A 22,825-nucleotide genomic window follows, 5' to 3' on the forward strand; every position below is an offset into this window, starting at 1 on the left:
CTATCCCTTTCCAAGCCCGGCGCAGTCTAGACCTGTGAAGACTGTTTCGTCATGAGCCGGGGATCCAGCTGAAGATTTCTGTCTTTTAATAAGGCAGTTTTTTCTTACCACTGTAACTTTTGCTGCTTTGCTAAAGTGCTCATGATGGATAGGCCGGATCTTTGTAACATAGCAATGAGTAAGGTCTTTTACCTGCTTTTCGTAAAGTGTCTCGAGATAACACTTGTTATGAGTTGACGCTATACAAATAAAAATTGATTGATTGATTGATTGATTGATTCCTTACCTGCATTATGAGCCTCCAGCTGCGACAGCGAGTTGACAGCAACTTTACACAGCGAGCAATACAGCAGCTTCTTTGCCTTCTCCTCCTCCGACTCAACAGAGAGAGGAGCATCCTGGGAGGCGGCCTGAGAGGCAGGAGCGGGAGGAGCCGGGAGCGTGGAAGAGATGACAGGAGCTGAAAGGGGGGGAGGCGGGGAGGCTTTTGAAGAAGAAGAAGAAGAAGAAGAGGAGGAGGAGGAGGAGGAAAAGGAGGATGAGAGGCCAGGGGCGGGGAGAGCAGAGGGAGGACTGGAGGGAGGAGGCTCGCTCCCCGCTCTGCTAGAGGAGGGGGAGGAGGAGGAGAGCGGGGAGGAGGAGAGAAGGTGGAAGGGTTTGATAGGAGAGGTGGAGTCCATGAGGCTGGGTAAGAGCTCTGGAAGGAAGAAGAAGAGAAGGAAAAGAGAGAGAGAGAGAGAGAGAGGGGAGTATTAGAGCAAACTCACCTGTAAATAAATAACAGCATAAAGTGAAAGTACTGAGGTGATTTTTTTTAGCAGCTAACTCAACCTGTGTTCTGATTGGTGCTGCTGTTAGCAGATACAGGAAGGGTGTGGCCAGAAGGACTTGTGCTGGTCCCATTGGTCTCTCCGTTGATTGACAGCTTGGCCTTGACTTTATTCTCCTGAGACTTGAGCTTCTTGGCGTGGCGACTCCCTCTGTAATGGGCTTCTGCTTGAGACTGAGAAAAAAAACACACAGATGTTTTTTTTTTATATATTTATATTTGTGTCTAGACCCTTGCCCTTTAGCTTTTTAAAATGAGGTTACATAAGACCCTTTCACACATACACTGCACAAGAGAAAGATTCCTGACATTTTCTGACAGGCTGATGGTGTGAATTTGAATGCCCATGGGTTGCACGTGTCAATGGCTGAATCTGCTCACCTCGACTTAATACAGACGTTTTTTTACTGGTGAAATGTCAGTGTAAAGTCAGGGGGAGCAAATGTGTAAACAAAAGAGGTAAAAGTCTGGGAAATTCACCAAGAGCAAGTGAGTCGGACCATGATGTCATTCACGTTTAGTGGAGTTTCTCTACTCTTTACTGCTCTCGTTAGTTGTCTGTATCATGTTATTAGTTTGTTTAGAAGAAAAGGCTGTATAAATGTTGTTGTGATATTAACACGTAAACCACCATTGGTGAATGAGCTACCCAAGTAGCACCCAAAATATAAAAGCCTGAACATCTTGAATCTATCAAGACAATGTCAAGAGTTTTTTGTGTGATATGGCGTTTGGTGATGCTTAGAGTGTAGGATAGGATAATACTTTATTGATCCCCAGAGGGGAAATTCGGGCGTTACAGCAGCACAGACAAGAAAGCTCGAAAATACAAAATACACAATAAACAGAATAAATAAAAATAAAATAAAAATAAAATAAAAACAAAATAAAAATAAAAATAAAAATAAAAAAACAAGGGGTATATACAAGTACAAAATGAATGATGAAGTTAGCAGGGGGGAATTGAGAATTGAGACAGTATTTACAGAGAATGACAAGATAAAGTGACAAGTGATTAAAGTGACTCTGTATGATAAATAGCAGCAAGATGCAGAGTGTAGTTATATAATATAATGTAGTATAATATAATATAATATAATATAGTGCAATATGAACAATATAGTGTAATATAATGAAGTGTTATATAATACAGACTAGTATAATAATATAATAAAATATATAGAATGTACAGTATATATGTATATATATATATATATGGATATTATCTGTTACCAACTAAATCTAGACAACAACGAACATGAACATCTGATTAACTTCACTATCTTTCAAAAACATGGTTTTATTCAGAGACAGAACATATTCAACCTTACCTTTGACCATCTAACTGCATTATAACTGGAAATGATTTAGTTTGTTTAACAGTCAAAAGTGAGGAGCTGCTGGAAAATGTCGCTCTCTCTACTTTCCCTGGCTGATTTTTTTTTTTGCTTTAGTGGATCCATACTTGATTTTCTTTACCCATTTTTCATGTAATAGCCAATTATTATTTTATACTTTTCAAATAAAGTAAAATTTGTAATATTTAAATCTAATTTGTTAGTAGGACTCTGCTAACTTTGGTCTTTAATGCCTTTAATTAAGAAAATAATACTTTAGAGAAGACAGAATCCCTTTCCCTTTTTTTTTTTTACTTTTTGTTTATGAACATTTAATATAATTCACTGATAATAAATATCAAACCCTTCACCAGTTTTTCAGAAAAATGCAAGATGTTGTCTGGTTAAACTGAGCGACTCTACAATGCAAACTATTGTTCATGGTAGGTGTCACCACACAGTGTATCAGCGCAGAGTGAGTGTGTAAGTGCACTGTTACAAGCCTTCAGGTCAGCATTGTCCTCATGTGACTGTCTGGAAGCTCTGTGACTCAGCTTTTATTCAGTTTAGAAGTTAATGCTTTACTCCTCTCATCGTCTTGTCTCGTCTCTTAAGCAGTGATTCCTGTTTTTATGTTCTCTCATGAATAATTTCAAATGCTCATACATTAGTCATGTTTGATTGGCATGCCACTAACAAGGAACCTTGTTTCCTCTTGGCCGTCATTACATGAATGAGCTGAGCTGAGTTCACAATGCTGCACTAATATGGAGTGGTAGGGGCTGCACCTGATTATAAAAACACTACATGAGGTTGGTCAGGATTATCCTACCTTTGCAAATAGCACAGCATAGCATAGCTATAGCAAAAGTGCAAGGAGAGAAAATGCACTGCACATTCTGGACATTTTCAGGATCAAACTTGGAGAAAAAAACAACGTGTGTGATCTAGCAGGAAAGCTGTGAAACTACCAGGCAACCTATGCTAATAAAAGCTTACAAAATAAGTTAATTTAAGAACCCTACGGTGTTTTAAATTACATTCAGTCATCTCTTTTTTCCAGCCCCTGAACCACAGACCTGACTTGCTAATAAGATAGAACTAGCTGGAGGCAAAGCTAGAATACTAATGTTATTAAACACAGCGCACATATTATCTATTAGCTTACAAGTCATTTAGGAAAATATAAAAGGAAAGGTCCAACATTTAGTCGACCAAAATCATTGAATTCTCTGTCTCCCAAGTCATATGAGATGGAGAAATCTTTTTCATATCTGTGTGTCCAAAGCTACAGTCTGACTGGGTTGTATCTGTAGCCTGGCTAAGCTGGGGTAACTGCTAGCATTTAGCCCCATGAAAAGTAAAACATGTGGAAGGAGCACTCTGTGAATTTAGTGGTTTCAAGCACCCCAGTAATACAACCCTGTGGGGATTTATTGTAGGTGCAAAGCTGGATTTTTATTACTATTATCATGTAATGAAACTATAAAGGGGAAATCTATGCTAACAGAAAACTATTTTTTATTTGGAGCACTCTTTCTGTGAAGTTGTTCTGGTTGTTAAATGCTGTTTAATTCCATTCCCACATGTTTAAATCACTTACGTTTGATAACTAATGAGAGCTGAAATGATCTCCTTTACATTTTATCTAGCAAACAAGGAAGCTAACTTTAGCATATATTGAGGGCTCACTTCAACGTTTAAGAGATTGTCTTCTTCTCTATCTTCTCGAAACTTAGAAAAGAAGATGGATCTGTTGTATTGATAATTACCCCATAGGTTTTTTACTACACAGTATCAGCCTAGCTTAGCATATTAGAATCAGGGGGAAATTGCTTTCCTAGCTGTTCTTCATCAACTTTTCTTGACAACACTTCATAGCAATCGTATTTACATGTTGTTTATGGAGCAGGTGTGAAAATAAAAATGTTCAAAGGAGACATTTTTCTTTCTTTGCTTAGCTATTCATATATTTTCGATCAGCACAGCAATTTAACTGATCATCTTCTCAGGCAGGACAGTCAAGACGATGATTTGCTGTGAAATTGTGTAACTTTCCTGTTGAGGGCAGCAAGACTACGCCGCAGATAGACCACATAACAGGAAGCTAATCATAGAAGAGTACAAAAGGATGAGATCAAAGATTCAACACCCAGAAAACACCCAGAAAAACCAAAACACAGACTCTTACGTCAGAGTTGAACCTCAGCTGGCAGACGTTACACGAGATGACCTGTTTTTTCTTAGGTACCAACGTGACACCAAAGGTATGGTTGATGACGGCCTTCTGCACCGGGTCCATCTGCAGGACACACACAGAGGTCAGAGGTCACCAGACTGCTGAGGACTGACTGACCAGTGATGACAGAGTGATGACTGACGAAGTGACAAGCCTCTTTATCGCAGTCAGTCTGTACCGCCTGCAGCGACGACATCATGTCACTATAACTGCCCCTCACACACACACACACACACACACACACACACGCACACACACACACACACAATCATACCGTGTTGAAGTTTGGGAAAAGTCCAACTGGTGATGATGTCTCAACAGGAAATGACAGGAACGGTTTCATCATCACAGAGGGACCAGTGGCACCTATTAGCCCTGGCAACGCTCCTCCCACTGCACCACACCCACTTCCTGGAGACAGAGAGACAGAAGGTTTGAGTGATTGATTTCCAATAACTACATACATTGTTAATGATTGGTGCGCTCTTCAGTCCCATAGGCATCTGTGGAGCTATGCAGTGGTCTGTTCAACATCAAACAAAGAAAGTTACGTCCTTTTAAAATGGCTCAAGACAAGATCAACACCTGGAAAACAAAAGCGGCAGGTTTTTTAAACTTAGTGGTATAGTTTGTTAATGGGCCAATATTGTGCTTGTGTAATGTTTTTACTATGTAAAGCCTCTCTAGTCGCTTTTCATGATTAACAATTAAAAAAAACGTTTTATTTAACTCATCCTGGTGTCAGTTAAGCTTTTGTCTGACACAGGTACTCTCTCTTTACCTACACGCCCACTTTCTTCAGACTGGTAAGCTCTGAGAAACCCTGGCAAAGTGGGCGTGTCCTCATTCTGCTGTACCTGGGGCACATGACCATGTAAGGAGTTCCGTGACTTTGTGATGTCACAAGATCACCATGTGAGAAAACCTTGGATTCAGAGCAACTTTTATACTGAACTGAGGAGACGGAGGGATTCGTCGGACATGTTTACCTCCTGATTTGAAAACTTTGCTTGGATTTAAAAACAAACACCTAACATTTTAACTACATGTCTTACAAACATGGAAAAGTATAATATCCCCGTTTTGAAAAGATGTTCTAATAGAAAACATCAAGCCTCTTTCAGGGTAGCTGCAGATGACTAATTTTCTCATTTGTGTAGGGTTTTTGTTGTTAAGAAGCTGGAGCCTTCAGTTGGCATTAAAAAATCACTTTGCTCAGGGCAAAACTTGTGTTTAAATATAACCTTTCTACAGACAGCGCCACTCTGCTCTCATCTTTCTCTTTAATGGTACACATGTTATAACTTCACGGTTTATGTAAACGTTGCATTCAAATAAAACATTTGTGTTAACCAATATACCCAACATATATATTTTGCTAAGTAATGCATATACTTTTGGGCAAAGCCTCTGATGAACTAATTCCCTTTTGTGCAAGTACAGATTTATTGATGTTATTTTGACCTTGAGACCTGAACAGTTGATCTGTACTTAACAGTAACAACATGAAGAACATATGGAGTTCCAGCTGCTGGAGGCAGAAGAAAGCAATAATCAAGAGAGAAAAAAAGAGAGAAATAGGTTTAGAAGCAGCTCCCATAATGAGTCCATGTGTACTGTTGCCAAAGGGCCACAGAGGGTTGTTCCGCTCATCTCAGTTCTTCTTCATCTCAATTTGAAGAGGCAGAGATTTGCTTATAAATTTACTTGAGTGTGACACAATGTGACCAAAACAATGTGCCTGTAAAACTATAAAAAGAAAAACATGTGTCTACATTGTTGTTCAAAATTAACATCATATCATAACCTGAACCATAACACATGTAAAAGCCACAATGAGTCTAATCAAGACGTTATTTTCCGTGCCATCTTTGTGTGCGCGGGCCATCTGAGGAAAAGTCGTGATGCCTTGAAAGTCAAATCCAAATTTAAACCTCCTTGCAGCTGTGTTTGTTCCCAGTTACGCATGAGAAGGTGTTACATATAGGGTATACACAAACACAAAAAAGAGTGGACCTGCTGGAGAATAAGTGTTATTGTTCTTTCGGTGTACCTTTATAGTCACAGCTTGCAGAAGCCCTGTAGTGAATTATTTCGTAACAACAGAGTGTGGGTGAAAAACACTGAGAGCAACTGAATCAACTCTGACAGAGGAGGAGGAAGAGGAGGGGAAGAACATTTAGTCTTCTTGGTTTAGTCCATCTGTCCAACTTCATTTAGGTAAACCCACTTAGTTCTTTAAATACTCTACAAACAAGTTTTACCAATTTGAGATGCTTTATTATTCATTTCATCCCATTTTTTTATGTTAGAAAACCAATTTAACCAATTATAAATGCACCGTTAGCCTTCATACCCATTGTAAATTCACTGTAACCCAGGTCACAACGACCTCTTTTAACCCATCCTAGCAGCACCATAACCTAATCTGAATGCACCGTCGACTATTCTTAATAAATAATGATCCATCATAACACATCCTACAGCTAGTTTAGTCTTTTCATACCAGGATGTTTTAGATTGTTTTATATACTGATCTGTATAAAATGGCTGGAGAGATATGGTTTAATCTTTTCTACATAAGACAGATCAGTCCAGGTTATCTAGTTTTATTTAAATCTTCAGGCTCATATTTCATTTTAACCCTTTCTAAAACCTAAATAATTGGTCTAACAGTCTGCTATGCATTTCTTTTTTAATTAACTGGAGACAATTGTGATGGAAGTTTGAAAAAACTAAAAACTAAATAGATTTTGTTTATTGCAGTATACACCATTTAAACCCTTATAATAGCACTATAACCAATTTCAACCCCTTTCTGAATGCCTTATTACTCATTTTTATAGATTCTGTTTCTGTTATCATCTATTGTAGTTTACATCTATTGCACAATAGCCCATTTTAAATGTTCTTAAAATCCTACAACCCATTGCAATCCATCTTAAACTTTTAGGGCACTTGGATAGAGTCGACTTCCCACAAGGCCAAAAGTTGAATCTTCTATCATACCCAAACCTAAAACATAGACCACCATATAGCCCTCGGTAAACTTTCAAAATGATGACGATTCATTTGGGTTTTTGAGTCAGATTCACAAGCTCAAGATTTGACAGGTTCACGCTGCACCTTTCCACAAAGTGAATAAAAAATTGGAACACTAGTTTTTCTGCAATTTAGCTAACAAACTCAATAACGAAACCTCATTGGCAAAGCTCATTATGATTGTGCGTACCAATTGAAAGACAACCATATCTGCAATTGCCCCTTCTATTATTATATCTATTGTATTACTGATCCTCCACAGTTGTAAATTCCTTGGAAACTATTCAGAGCTACCTTAGATACCTTTGTGTTACTCAATCTCAATGCTGAAAAACCATTCTGATCAAATTTAAAGATCATTCAAAAGGTCAGACGTGTAATTTAATATTATAAAACCCATTTTGAAGTACCTTATAAGCCTTTTAAACCCTTTCTAAATTACTTTGAACCCATCTTAAGTCACTCTGAATGCCTTATGACCAATATCTAACACCTCCTTAATGCACTATAATCCATTGTCTAAGCCAGCTCTATCCCTTGCAGATTAGGATTTCTGAGAAAGTTTTACATGTTGATCTGCACAAACTGGATTGAGCATACTCATTCGTGTCCATGCCAGACAAGGCCAAGCCAGGCCAGGAATTGCCGGCTAACTGTGTGCTTTTCAAACTGACATTGAGATAGCTCTGGATTGGCGGGTTGCCATGCTGGTTCTAGCTGAGTTTATCCTCATATAACAGAGCTGTGAGTCACTATCTGTATTTATCACTAACAGCATGACACAGCACAGTGCTGTAATCCAAAACATGTAGACAGACACACAACAGCCCAAATCACTGTCTGGATCAGATGCTATTAGCCTGGAGATTATGCATAATAGTGAATACAGATTAGCATCTATTTTTAAAGAAGGTGTAATGTGTCAGCCAGTTTCAGGTGCCTATATAAAAGCTTTGCCTTAAATAATTTATCACAACTTTTCAGTGGAAGATGTAATACTAGTTAACTTGATCTGAACACTTTTAGACTGTCATTAGTAGAAAATGCAAAAATCAAGGTGTTTCAAATGTAATCCCCTGACTACTGCCAGGAGGAGTCCAATGTCTGCATCATCACACAGTGTGTACTTAAAAGTATCTATGGTTTAATGGTTATGTTACCTTCAAGGAAATGTGTCACTAAACAGATTTTGAAGATATGTCAAGAATACTAGTTTAAATTATACACTCAAGTTTTCTTAACTAAACTCACTTTCCTTCTGACTTAGAAGGTGAAGACGACTAACGACCAGGGCTGGGAATTTTTGGTTTTTTTACGATTCAATTCCATTTAGATTCTTGGGGTCACGATTAGATTCAGAATCTATTTTCGATTCAACACTATTCTGGATTCATGGATCCACAGTCTACTTTTGAATTAGAGCATACTACAGGATCACAACAGTACACCACAAATAACTATTTTTCAAACAACCTGAAATACAACTAAAAGCACTTTGAGGATCATTTGAAATACCGCAGATGGATACCTAAGTTAAATAAAGAATCTTGAACAATGAAGGCCCCTTTAGGTACTCTGGAAACCTTCTAAGACAAACATCTTTGAGCACCGTTCTTTTACAGCCATAACACTGGAGTCCAAGTTTTCTTTTTTCTGTTTTTCGGACTATACGCCGTCAAATCTCTTCATGAACAACTGAAACCACCTTAAGGACAATCTGAACTTCAGAACCCTTGAATACACTCAAGGGTTATTGAAAACCACCTCTAAGTGCATCAGTGTGAATCAGTAGAATCTGTTGGAGGACTGTGCAATTCATTTCAAGGACCTGTAGACATTCCCGGAAATCCCTACGGTAACTTTTTTTAAACTTTTGCAAAGGCAAGTCACAAGTTTCCTCGTCTCACAAGTCACCTCACCAGTCCCTGATCCAATTTAATGTAGGTACCTCTTTTATATGAACACTTCAGAACAAGCAAACCCTCTCACTCTCTCCAAGGAGTAACTCAAAGACCAATTTAACTTCTGTAAGGAACCCTATAATCATATCTAAGGGGTTTTTAAGCCACCTAAAGGATCCCTTAAATGTCATGAAGGACTATCTCCAGGATTCCTTTGGCCTTTAGAAACTATCTCACAACTGTCTGACCTCTTTTTCCAATGTCAGTGTTAACCCTCAAACATTCAGCGATTTCAAGTCTGCCTGCTGGTTCTCCGTACAGAACTCGATTCAGTCAGTTTTAGGGTGTGAATGTGCCACATATTGGAAAAAGGGTTATATTAAGTCTGTAGTTGGACATGGTTTCCTGTATGATCGGTATGAATTGGAGAGATCTTTAAGTATGTGTCTGTGTGACGAATAGTGTGGTGACAGGGTCATCTTAATCCTGTCCTTCTGTCCTCTAATATCTGGTTACAACTCACATGCACATGCACACACACGCACTATAACCCCGTCTGTCTTACAGTTAGTTGCTGTTCTAAGAAGGTGCTATAAATACTCAAACACATCTGCTACTGCATTTAAATGGAAATGGACTGTAAGCCAGAATGAAAACCCGCCAATAACTAGGTAACATGCTTGACAGTTTTATTTCAGGCTGTTGATGATTGTTCAGAAGATCTGAGAAACCAAGTGCCACCTGTAAACAAACTAACAGTCTCGGCTTAAATTTTCTATCTGCAGCCTACAAATCTTGGGACTGAAATAAACGTGCTGGGCACTTTTTAAACTGATCAGTCAAACTGGTCTGATGTTTAATCTGGAATTTACCAGTTAAGATGTAACTGTGCAGGACATTAAGCAGATAAGTGCAGTTTCGACCAGTCTGACGCTGTGAGTGGAGCTGAACTAGGGCTGCATGCTTTTAGAAAAACTGAAATTGCAATATCTTTTCTTTCGGTATAGATTGCAATACTGAAAATAAAGAACATTTTTATGTACATATTAGGGCCGCAAGATATTAGAAATAAAGTACTTGTGCGACAACATTGTTCAAATGAAGTGTGGTAAAGAAATATAAAAGTGTGCATTCTAGCTTTCTTCTAACTTTCTGTATGCCTACCTGCTGTTCTTCATGTTTTACACAATAATTCATATTCACATTGGTTTTTAACAAAATAATTAAATATATTGAATACCAAACCAAACTTTTAATAAAATTATGAAAACACATAACATTTATGTGTTGCCGTACATTCACACAATGGTCATTTTACTCCATGGAAAATAATTTACTCTTTACAAAACAGCTTCTAGATTTGGATAAAATGCCCCAAAATAGTAACTCTTCTGTTTATTCTAACTTCCGACTTTCAATCATTTTAATTAAACCCAGTTTCTCCTTTTCAATGTTATATTCGATACTGTATATATTGGTTGGCTAAGGACCATTGATTGTACAGTACTGTGCATAATGCATTCTGAGTTACATTGATAGGATACAATAATTCTCACTCTTAATTTCAAACAGCAGACACAGCCTTTGTGTAAGCCCACATAACCTGTTTATTACAATGTTACAAATAACAGTAATGTAAATTACCCTTCAATACATCACCTTGTATGTGAAAATAATTTCTACCTAATTCATCACATTTTCCTCAGTAATGGTGGTGGGCGTTTAAATCAACATCCCGCGACCTCATGTTACTTCTTCATGACATCATCGACGTTGTTTTGAATGACAGACCCCTTGCGGCAAAAACGACATCCAGCGCGGGTAAGTCATTATAAAACAGAACTATTTCACACTTCCATATGATCAAAGTTTCCTTCTGCAGTGTTTGCTGACATCAGCAGCTGTTGCGATTAGACGGTCTATAAATTATCTACTCAAACCTATGACTAAACCCGAGCTTAATCTTAGCCTCCAGTTTCCTGCTGGTCAGTCAAGTTTGATCTGTAGAAGCGAGATTTACGATCCTGGCTCTGCAGTCAGGGTTATCTCTGGCATTCGCACCTCTCACACACACACATTTACACACACACATGGTCGGTTCTACTTGGAAGCTCATATGATAAAGACGTAAGAAGGAAAATCTCACACAGCGCTCCGCTGAACCGTCAGCTGCAGACTGAACCGCCTGTAACCGATCTGACCTGCAGAGCTCTGTGTCATCTGTTGCAAACCACAACTGGCAACTTCAGAGCATGGCTTATATTTAATCACTCACCCTATCTAGCATATAAATCCAAATGGAGCTGATTAATTTTTCATTCGCAGGAACTTGCAGACTGAGCATCTGTGGTGTTTCGCACATGATGAAGATGTCGAGGGGCGAAGATGAGTGCACTGATGAAGCAGTTTTTAAAGATCCCCTCCAGATATTTCAAAAATTGATATCTCGGCTGTTCATGTTTTTTTTTTTCCGTGATAGAACTTCAATTATCAATTTACATATTCTAAAAACTACCTCTACACTACCCCTCCTCCCTTGTAGACCAATCCAAAACATGCTATAAATGTGTTGTGTACATTAGCCGGCACACTGAGACACCTATAGTATAAAGGGAAACAATTAGCTGGAAAAAAAAAAGAGAAAATTGGTAAGGGAAGAAAACATAAAAAGCATTTTATCTCTAGGACCTTACGAATTAATCTAATAAAACTGGATCTCACACACATAAACACACACAAATACACAGTGACAGCTAGGTGTAATTAAAATAAAACTAGCACATAGCAACCGGCCGGCCAATTACAACTCATGTTTCCACTGAGCTACACACTCCGTATGTGTCAGTGTGTGTGTGTGTGTGTGTGTGTGTGTGTGTGTGTGTGTGTGAGAGAGAGGGAGGCTCAGTTACACTCTCCATAACACTCTAAATATGTCGAAACACATATCAAATTGTCTCAGTCAGAGAATGACAGAGATCCTTTGACATCCTGCAGCGTGCATGAAGTCAGTCCGTCAACATGGCTCCTTTGTTATCGTACAGACATACAGGCTACAGCTGTAAACGTGTTTTCCTGCACCGAGATCAACTTTGGTTAACTTTTTTTATCAGCAAGCTGTGTTGACGGCTGACCTTTGGGGGAACAACGAGCCGTGAAGACCAAAATAGTGGAAGATATTGTAGCTTATTAGCTCCGTTGAACCATCCAGTTTTATCTAACCCTATTTGTCAGAGAATTAACTGATGCACAAAAGAGAAGTTCACAGGCAGTTATGTAACGGGGATCCTTGCCACAAAAACATCCCCTTGATAAAGTTTGTGGATGTATTGACATGTTAGCTAATAAACTAAAGCTCTTCTTACTATAATGTTGATCCGAAACTTAGCAAGCCCGCTAATTCAAATACTGACGCTGTAAGTGTTGTATTTTCACTCATTTAATCACTGAATTATTACCACCGCTGCATCAACGTCTGCTCATAGCAAGAAGACAAACACAATAACTGATGGTTAGTCATCTGTTTGAGAAAACGGGGAGCATGTCTTGTGCTCTAACCTTTATGTCAGGGCTATTCAACTTCAACAGCAAGAGGGCCACACAGAAATCAGAGGGGGTTCTCAGGCCACACAGAATATTTTGTCAATTCACGGCTACAAAACTCCAAAACTGAATGTATCAAAGTGCAGCTGCCAAAGTAAATCTGAATAAATGTGAAACCCTCCTGGAAGTTGTTTTTTTTTAATCGAATATTAATCACTTTACCGACTTCTTCTTTTGTGTTTTATCTGTTCACCTTGCTCCGGCAGGCCCCACCCCCCCACCCCCCCCCAACCCCCCCCAACCCACACACACACACACACACACACACACATAACGTTCTGTTTCTTCCTCAATATGTGTGTGTGTGATTACTTATTTTATCAGCAGTATGTTTGATGTCTGATTTTTACAGCAGCTGATCCACATGAACATGGTGTTCAAATAACTGCATTCACAAAACACCAACTCGACAATGTGACACTAAACAGGAGAGATCCAAAATTTAAAAAAAACGTGCATTTACAGGAGGGAAGTCATACGGGTGTTTCTCACATGTTCAGCATGAGTTTGTGTGTGTCACAGTGAACAGGAGAGGGAGGGGCAGAGCGAATAGAGAGGGCACACTGATGACTGATCATGCTGTCTTAAGGGGAAAAAAAAGAAATACGTAAATGTGTCGACAAAGTTACTCGCTCGACTGTTAATGTACCAGGTTGGACTGGCGAGTTAAGTAGTGTGTGTGGGAAACACTGGATTTTCATTGCTTTACTTATACTCCTCATATTGCAGATACACCTGACTGATATAGTCAGTCTCTCACCGGCCATAAAAAATAAATAAAAAAAAGAGCAGGATCCAGCTTTGGGGCCGCCAGCTGAACAGGTCGGTTTTATGTAGTATAGGAGAGTTTTAAAAGGGAGCCTCAGGAATGTGAACCCCCAACACACACACAAACAGGCTGCGGAGCACCTTTTCCCCCAGAGCTGTGGACATGCTGCAAACACACACACACACACACACACACACACACACACAGATACAACTCGCCCCTGGACTCTGTGCAATTACTGTCGTGTTTTAACATCATTGCTCCCCATATTTTTATTTTTAGAGTATTTATTACATTCTGTTACACATTTCTACGGGTAAGAATGTGTATGTGGGTATGGGTGAGATGTGCTTGGCTGCTGTATGTGCACACATTTTATATTTTAGTTAGAGTTAGAGTTATGTTGTATAACATGCAATGACAATAAAGATCTATCTACAGTGTGTGAATGGACTCAAATGTTGGATACTTGAGCAAAAACATTGTTAGCTAGTATAAAATGAATATGCATGGATGTGGACAACAAGTCGTTCTCTTTCTGAAGCGAATGTATTGTTAGTAACCATAAGTAAAAATGGATGTGATATGTCCTTAGCGCGAACTACAATTGCCTGTGTCCTGCATTGTTGTGTTAGCAGGCTAATGTTAGTACACTTCAGTTAGCTCGTAGCTTCATGATCATCGACTGTGATCTAAAGACATACGTGAAATACAAATAAGCAGTGAGTATGTTCTTCTTCTTTTCTCTAGTCCTTGACTAAACCAGATTTATACACAAGGCCTTCCCGTCCATGTAAACACGATGTAAACACGGCCTGACAACAGTACAGCTGGCAGGACTCAGAGAGATATTTACAGAGGATAGCCTTGATTTCTTATGTATTTATGTATAAAATGTCGGACATTCTTCCTTTAAGTAAATCACTCCAAGCTTTCATGGGTTTTTCCTCAGCCCATGCGACTCTCTTCTACCAAGATTCATAAAAATCAGGCCTGTAGTTTTTCATTTATTCTGCTGACAAACAAACGGCAAAATAATGCGAGGGTGAGAAAGGAGCTTTTGACTGTCCGCATCAAAATTAAAATTTGATCATAAAAAAGCCCCCAATTAAAAATAAAATATCATCATCCGTAAGAAATTTATACACAAAAAAATACAACATTTTTCTTTTAAACGTAGGAATTGAATATTGATGTTTCGTTGCATGCAAAGAATGCAGTAAAGTTTCAAATAAATATTCGCAGAGATTTGGTGGAAAACTGTAATTCGGAAGGTCTTACTGAATATAATCTGTGTCAGCATTTCATCATGCAGACTGTTACTATAGCTTCACTATATCATCATTAACAACAACAGCAGAGGGAGAAACATCTGGCGCTGTTAATCAGACTGTGAAGTGATTCGAACGCGTGGACTTAAAGTGAAACCAACAGAAGCAGAGACGTTTCACACACAGACGAAGAGAGGAAGTGATGTAGGACAAGGAAGAGGAGGATGATGATGATGATGAAGAAAAAAGATTCCTACCTGACTCAGACGTCTTAAAGTCTTTATTTTGATCCAGATGTACCTTTTCCTGCTTCTTGTGTCTGTTTTTATTCTGCTAGACTCTACGCTGTCGTCTGCACGACTCAATCTGTATGTGTGACTGCTTTCTTTTCCAAAAAGGAAAAGCCAAACACACCCAACATTCACTGTCCCACGTTCTGTGTGTGTGTATGTGTGTGTGTGTGTGTGTGTGTGTGTGTGTGAGTGTTTGTGTGTAAGAGAGAGAGCGTATCAGGTGACTGGAGCAAGAGTGGCATGTGTCATCGCTATCTGAACCCCCAAACCCTGAGCGTCAGGTGTGTGCTTCTGTGTTTGTATGTGTGTGTGTGTGTGTGTGTGTGTGTGTCTGTGTGTCAGTGTGTGTGTTACTTCTTAATCCCCTGCTGCCATTTCCTGCAGAGAGAGGAAACCCAATCCCTTGGGACGAGAAAGAGAGAGAGAGAGAGAGAGTAAAAGGGAGAGAGACGTACACACTGAAAGAGAGAAAGACGACCACACACACTTACAGATAATATTGGAGGATTAAAGCTTAAATTACGCTGCTGCAGTCGCTGCTTTGTGTGTGTGTGCGTGTGTGTGTGTGTGTGTGTGTGTGTGACCAGATCAGACAGCAGTTGTCGTCGGTTCACTGTCTCCTGTTACACAGAGCAACGTTTGTGTGTGTGTGTGTGTGTGTGTGTGTTGAGAGAACCACACAAACAACAAACAGGTTCACAGCTAATATAATAATAAATAATGAATCTAGGGCTGCAACTTATGAAAATTCAATTTATTGTGTGAATCCAACTAAAACTGTGATTTTTAAAAGCATGTAAACATGTCTGTCCAACGGAAATTGTAGTCGAATTTCTCACAGTCGTAGAAACAACTCTAGGTTATGCAGTTGTGGTTCGATTGACTCCTGCATGTATACGCTGCAGACTTAACTAGGAGTTCTGCACATGCTCAACAGTCTCTGCGTAGGGCTTTGATCCGCTAGCAGAAGTCACGCTGTCATCCGCCGTCGGATATCACCATAAACCGGAGGGACAATGTGCATTGTGTTCGTTACATTTATTTCTTGCCATTCCTCCTTAATCTGCAAAAGCGATGCGAACAGGAACGCAGGAGAGTCAATCATTCACAGAGATGTCAATCATGACGTTTTATACCTTTTTTTTATAGCATCAAATAACTACTACTTGAAAAGACAACATTTGAGAAAAAGAGACTTAAATGTAAACCAGTATGGAAATAAAAAGCAGTTATGTTATCAACTGGGTTTGAGAAAAATGTATTTCATGTGTATTGTAATTTTAAAGTTTGCATCATATCCCATCTGCAACATTGAGGAGGCCGATTTTTTTACCTATACTGCAGCGAGCCAGTCAGCAGGAGGATTTCTAAATATTTCAACTTAAGATTGAGGGAGCGTTTGAATCTGTGACAGCAGCATAGACAGTTGGATTTAAAACATCAGACAGCCACTAATGAAGGAACCTTACTCAGGCGGCCCTAACATTGTTTAGATTTGATCTGTTAGACACGAGTTACAACAAAAGCCTCAAATAATAGTGGGAGAAGAAACTGGACCTCCCACCACATGTTTGTGTTGAAGTGTAATAAACATAATTAATTAATAATATGAGAAAGTACTGCAATGAATCATCGTGGTATTTCTGTCAGCTATGTGTTTTATTAAATGGATATCGTAGCAAATTGATGAACATCAAATGGTCAGTACTCTAATTCACTTTGTGTCGCAGTTATATCAAAACTCTATCACACACTAATATCTGATCATTTAAACTGATTTAAAGAATATGTTGTATCTTTCCTGGATGGTTTCCACTGCGCTTTGATCACAATGTTACTGCATATCATGGATTATACTGTAGTCTGATGTAATGCTCATCCATCCAAAGGATTGAGTAACACTTTAATGTATCCATAGAATAAGAACAAATGTTAAATAAGGACCATGATCCAATTCTAAATATATTCCTAATTTGATTTTAATATATATCTATCCTTGTTATATCATCCTTTTCTTGTTGAAGCTTTCAGCTTTCATCAGCCTGTATAACAATAATAATTAAAGCTAAACTTAAACACCTCACACAAGAGAAAACTGTTGAGATATCCCAGTTGGAGGCACAGTCACAACATAAATGTACTGATTTACTGTTTTAATAACATTTAAGTGAAGCAGCATCTCCAAAAAATTATGTATTTATTGTTTTGTGGAAATAACAGAGGAGTGGAGAGCGGATTCTGTCTATAAGAGAATCAAGATTTTCAGAGTGTAACTTCCAATTTAGACTGTAAACAGTGTGAGGGCAGGAGGACCAAAACCTCAGGTCAAGGTTCGAGTCTAGGTCAAGACCTTTTGTGTCATTTAATACCCCAGAACACAACACACTGACACATAGCACACAAACACACAGAGCGGATTCTGTCTGTAAGACAATCACGTGATAAAGTTATTCAACTAGATCCTAAGATTAATCAATTAACAGCTTCGTGTTATCATCAGAGAGTGGTTGCATCGACTGATAACTCGACAGTTTCTTCAGGATATCCATTATCCAAAACAGTATGTGAATGGATATCCAAAAAAAACTTTATTCTAATGAGTAGCCTTTGGAAGTCTTTACTGTACAGTGACAAAATCCCTCACTGGCTTCCCCCCTGCAGAAAGCGCTGCCGCTGTAATCACTGCGGCTGTAGACGAAGCCTGGAAGAACACGGGGATATAAATACACCAGTGATCCTGCTGGGAGGAGGAACCGTCTTACCACCTTCATCTGCATCTTAAACGTTCTTTATCCACCGAGAGGGAGAACCGTGGAGCCACATTAAGTGAACGTGGTTTTGCTGACGGTAGCATTAGACATCACACTGCATTATTATTATGCAGAGGAACACACACATTAGCATAACAAGCCTGTGTGTGTGTGTGTGTGTGTGTGTGTGTGTGTGTGTGTGTGTGTGTGTCTAAGTAGGTCACGTTCAGAGCCTTCTTCATCCAAAATAACGTACATGCCCACACACGCACTCATGCACACTTGTGCACACACACATACACACACTTTTAAACACACACATCAGACCAATCAGGAATATGAAAACAGACAGGAGAGCTCCAGCCTGGGACTCAGTAAGAACATAGTGGAAACTAACAGAGAGAAAACTACCTAATCAACTGCAACAGTTGTTTAATTAAAACAAAATTATAATCGTTAAAACGAGTTAGACGGAGCAACAACACGCTGATAATTCGACGATTCTTTGTTAAACCTCATCGGAAACCAGAGATGAAAATGTGTCTATGTGGTGGTTACGATTAAGAAGTTTATCAAAGCCTAAGAAGTTCTTCCTGTGTCGAGCATGACCAGGATAATCATGCAAATCTCACCACTGAACTATTTCCAGAACTTCTTTTGACAGACGTGTTCGGAAAACTAAGTCTCAGGTGGGATAGCATCAAGGACTTTGCCTTTGAACATGACGCACCTGCTCTAGCGACTGAGCTCAAACCAGCTCCACAGATTTTGTGTTAAAATTTTTGTGTTTCAAATGAGTCCACAAGGCTGCTCCCAACAGAACAACCCAGCGAACAAAACCCAAGAAAGCACACAACCTGGGGCCACGTTCAGGAAGACGGCCTATAAAGAGCCAAGTTTTAACAACGTTGCCATGAATTCTGGGTAAGTAAAACAACTGCTTGAGACTGCTCAGCCCTGTATCTAAGAGAAAATGTTTGAAAATATTGAAATGTTTAAAGGACATTTTATTGGGAACATTAAGTGTCAGACCAAAAAAACGTCCAGAAGCATAAAACACAAGCGACGCAAACCTGTAGCAGAGCTCAGATACTCTGGTTTCATGACTTCTCAGCCAGGGTGGTTTCCTCAAATATTTTAAAACGATTCATGATCTGGCCTCTGCTCAACAGTTACATCAAGTTCTGCAATATCCAAAACAATTGTTCTATTCTCAGATTTGCTCCACAACTCTGCAAGCAAATATGAGACTATGAGCCATGTTTTGATCTTCTTTGCCACTCGTTAAATATGTATTCAACTGTTAGCGTCGCAACGTGGTCTTAATTAAGCCAGGAGCTACAATACCTTGCTAACATTTAGAGTTTAAATGGTAATCTTGGGGGGCTCTGGCAGCTCAGTGGTTAGAGCATGCCCTTTGCACGGAGGCTACAGTCCTCCAAGCGGCAGGCCTAGGCTCCCTTTCCCGCATGACATTCCTCACTCTCTCTCTATCCCTGATTTCTGCCCAAAAATAAACCTTATAAAATCGTAATCTTGGCCTTTTTTTTTTGTGGTAAAAAAGGTCAATGAGGTCAATATTTTTGTGACGTGTCCATCATGAAGCAGTGGGAGGAGATAGAAAAAGCACAAGTGATGTAATGTTTAGTGCTGCCTCTGCTATAAACTGCACTATGGCCAAATAAACACAACAAAAAAAAAACAGATCAATGACTAATTTTTTAAAAAGAGAGAAAATTCTGAAGCAAATGTTTGACCTTGAGATGAAACAAACTGTTTTTTTTTTGTTTCTTTAAGGGGGGGGGAACTGCAATTACCACCTATCATCAAAGGTTTCACTAAGAGAAAAAACATTTAGATCTTGTAGTTTGGTTCTTTAAAATGTGTCTGATATTTTGTGACTTTTGTAAAACTGTTAAAAGACAAAACTAAGACTCGAGGTTTGGTTTGATGTCCAGTGTAAAAATCCCTGAAACAGTTTTGGATCAATCATAAGTTTAACCAGCAGAACGTAGACCAGACAAACACTGTACAAGGAAACCGTTCATAGAATGAGGCTTTAACACAGACACACACACACACACACACACACACACACACACACACACACACACACACACACACACTGTGCCCTGGTGATGAGCAGCAGTGTGTGGGTAATCACAGCAGTCACGCTATCTATAATCAGAGGAATGTCAGACTCACAGTCATTCAGACAGACAGGAAGACGTCACGAATACACGGCACTAATCAGATATTCAGTTTAATCTAGAAACATCCAGAACTTGCTGCGTTAAAGGATCCATAATGTTCGTTTTTTTTAATGAGATTCCTGGAAATTGTCCACCTCCGTGTGAACAGAAGCAGTCAGATTTCCATACCAAGCGCACATAAAAAGATCATCACATTAAAGCGAGCGAGGCTGCACAGTGTGTTACTGTTTGTAGCAGAGATCTGAAGTGAGTGAAATTATCACCATCTGCAGAGAGAGCGTCTCCAGTTTCTGCCTGTTAATGAGCATTTTCACATTAACAAACTGAGTGGATCTGCAAAAAATTATAACTGAAGTGTAAAGGACGGTTAAGACGAGCGCTGGATAAAAAATATCAATTCATTGTAATATTCTTTTTCCCCCAATTCATTTTCTGTTTAGTAAATCTTGAAATCAATTATTGTGTTGTTAAAAACTGAGACACGTTGTAAGCCTAATTATAGTCGCACTATTTACAAAATGCACAAGAGGAAGGATTTGTTTTCATGTAATTACAGCACAGTTATGTTTCTTACTTTAATGCTGTAAAGTCAGCTCAGGCAAAGATGTGCACTTGAATGTTTTTATTCTTTGTTTATTAAGAATAATGCAACGATAAAATACTTTTTTTTTAAGGTTTATTTTTCTGGCTTTATTGGAGAGAGAGGACAGTGGATAGAGAGAGAGAGAGAGAGAGAGAGAGAGAGAGAGAGAGAGAGAGTGGGGAATGACATGTGGGAAACTTTCCACAGGTCAGATTTGTACCCGGGCCGCCCGTTTGGAGGAATATAGCCTCCATACATGCGGTGCACCCTGGTAAAATATGAAATATAATTAATTAATAATATGAGAAAGTACTGCAATGAATCATCGTGGTATTTCTGTCAGCTGTGTGTTTTATTAAATGGATATCGTAGCAAATTGATGAACATCAAATGGTCAGTACTCTAATTCACTTTGTGTCGCAGTTATATCAAAACTCTATCACACACTAATATCTGATCATTGAAACTGATTTAAAGAATATGTTGTATCTTTCCTGGATGGTTTCCACTGCGCTTTGATCACAATGTTACTGCATATCATGGATTATACTGTAGTCTGATGTAATGCTCATCCATCCAAAGGATTGAGTAACACTTTAATGTATCCATAGAATAAGAACAAATGTTAAATAAGGACCATGATCCAATTCTAAATATATTCCTAATTTGATTTTAATATATATCTATCCTTGTTATATCATCCTTTTCTTGTTGAAGCTTTCAGCTTTCACCAGCCTGTATAACAATAATAATTAAAGCTAAACTTAAACACCTCACACAAGAGAAAACTGTTGAGATATCCCAGTTGGAGGCACAGTCAGAACATAAATGTACTGATTTACTGTTTTAATAACATTTAAGTGAAGCAGCATCTCCAAAAAATTATGTATTTATTGTTTTGTGGAAATAACAGAGGAGTGGAGAGCGGATTCTGTCTATAAGAGAATCAAGATTTTCAGAGTGTAACTTCCAATTTAGACTGTAAACAGTGTGAGGGCAGGAGGACCAAAACCTCAGGTCAAGGTTCGAGTCTAGGTCAAGACCTTTTGTGTCATTTAATACCCCAGAACACAACACACTGACACATAGCACACAAACACATTCCTGCAGACACAGTGTGTATAAATACATACGATCAGGCACCCAGACATGGGGAAAAAACATGTTACATCCAAAGCGGCTAAACATGAAGCTCACGCATGAAAATGAGAAGGATTTCCTACCTCGACTGAGGAAACTACTCCACATCATCGACAGGGAAACAGCTGTTTCACCTCCTCCTCCTCCCTCTCCCTTCTGTCATCTGCTCCCCCGATAACAAAAACCAACGAAGGGAAAACCCAAAACAAACAGCAGAGAATCGCCACCTGACTGACTGTCTGTGTGAGTGCAGAGGGACACGTGTGAGTGTGTGTGTGCATGTGTGTGCATGTGTGGATAGAGGAGGGCGACCGACACAGCGAGAAAGAGGCAGAGCGTACAGTGCATTTGAATCACTGAGGTGATGATGGTCACGGTGAGCGGTGATGACAGCCACTCTGTCTCAAAGGAAATCCCTCTTTCACTGTGTCTCTATCTCTGTGTTGCTGACTCGTTCTCAGCCAGTTCATGGCATCGCGGTTCACAGAGGAGAAAGAGGAGGGGAGGGGAGGACGGCAGAGGAGATTGGAGGACAGAGCTGAGGAGGAGAGAAAGATACAAGCGCCTAATTGCACCATTTTAAAGACCAACATGCATAATAAATGTGGCCAAGACTGAAAGAAAACAGACGAAAGAAGCAACTTGGAAGCCAACAAATAATTTAGCAACACGACTTTTATGTGGAAAAAAAAGGAAAGACTCATTAAAAACAAGAAGTCCTTAAATAAGTCCAAGAAAGGAAGTGAAAAGCCAAAATCATAATTATGATCCAAAAAGCAGAAAAAACAAGTCATCCTTTATCGGTCCTCCCTGTATCCTACCCGTTTTGTTTTAAGGTGTACCAACCGGTTGTCCATA

At 39.2% G+C, this 22,825-nt stretch overlaps 1 protein-coding gene across 1 annotated transcript in view; it reads right to left on the reverse strand.

Moving 5' to 3' along the window:
- Window positions 1–22,825, reverse strand: part of znf385b (zinc finger protein 385B) — a 59,399-nt gene that overhangs the window by 6,692 nt on the left and 29,882 nt on the right. Inside the window, exons 5-8 of the mRNA XM_061053151.1 lie at window positions 4,680–4,816; window positions 4,358–4,468; window positions 832–1,003; window positions 287–697 (exon numbers count right to left, since the gene is read on the reverse strand). Of these exons, the coding sequence (XP_060909134.1) occupies window positions 287–697; window positions 832–1,003; window positions 4,358–4,468; window positions 4,680–4,816 (831 nt within the window). The remainder of the gene's footprint in view (window positions 1–286; window positions 698–831; window positions 1,004–4,357; window positions 4,469–4,679; window positions 4,817–22,825) is intronic.

Source organism: Labrus mixtus, chromosome 13 (assembly GCF_963584025.1).
Source record: "Labrus mixtus chromosome 13, fLabMix1.1, whole genome shotgun sequence".
Taxonomy (NCBI): Eukaryota; Metazoa; Chordata; class Actinopteri; order Labriformes; family Labridae; genus Labrus; species Labrus mixtus.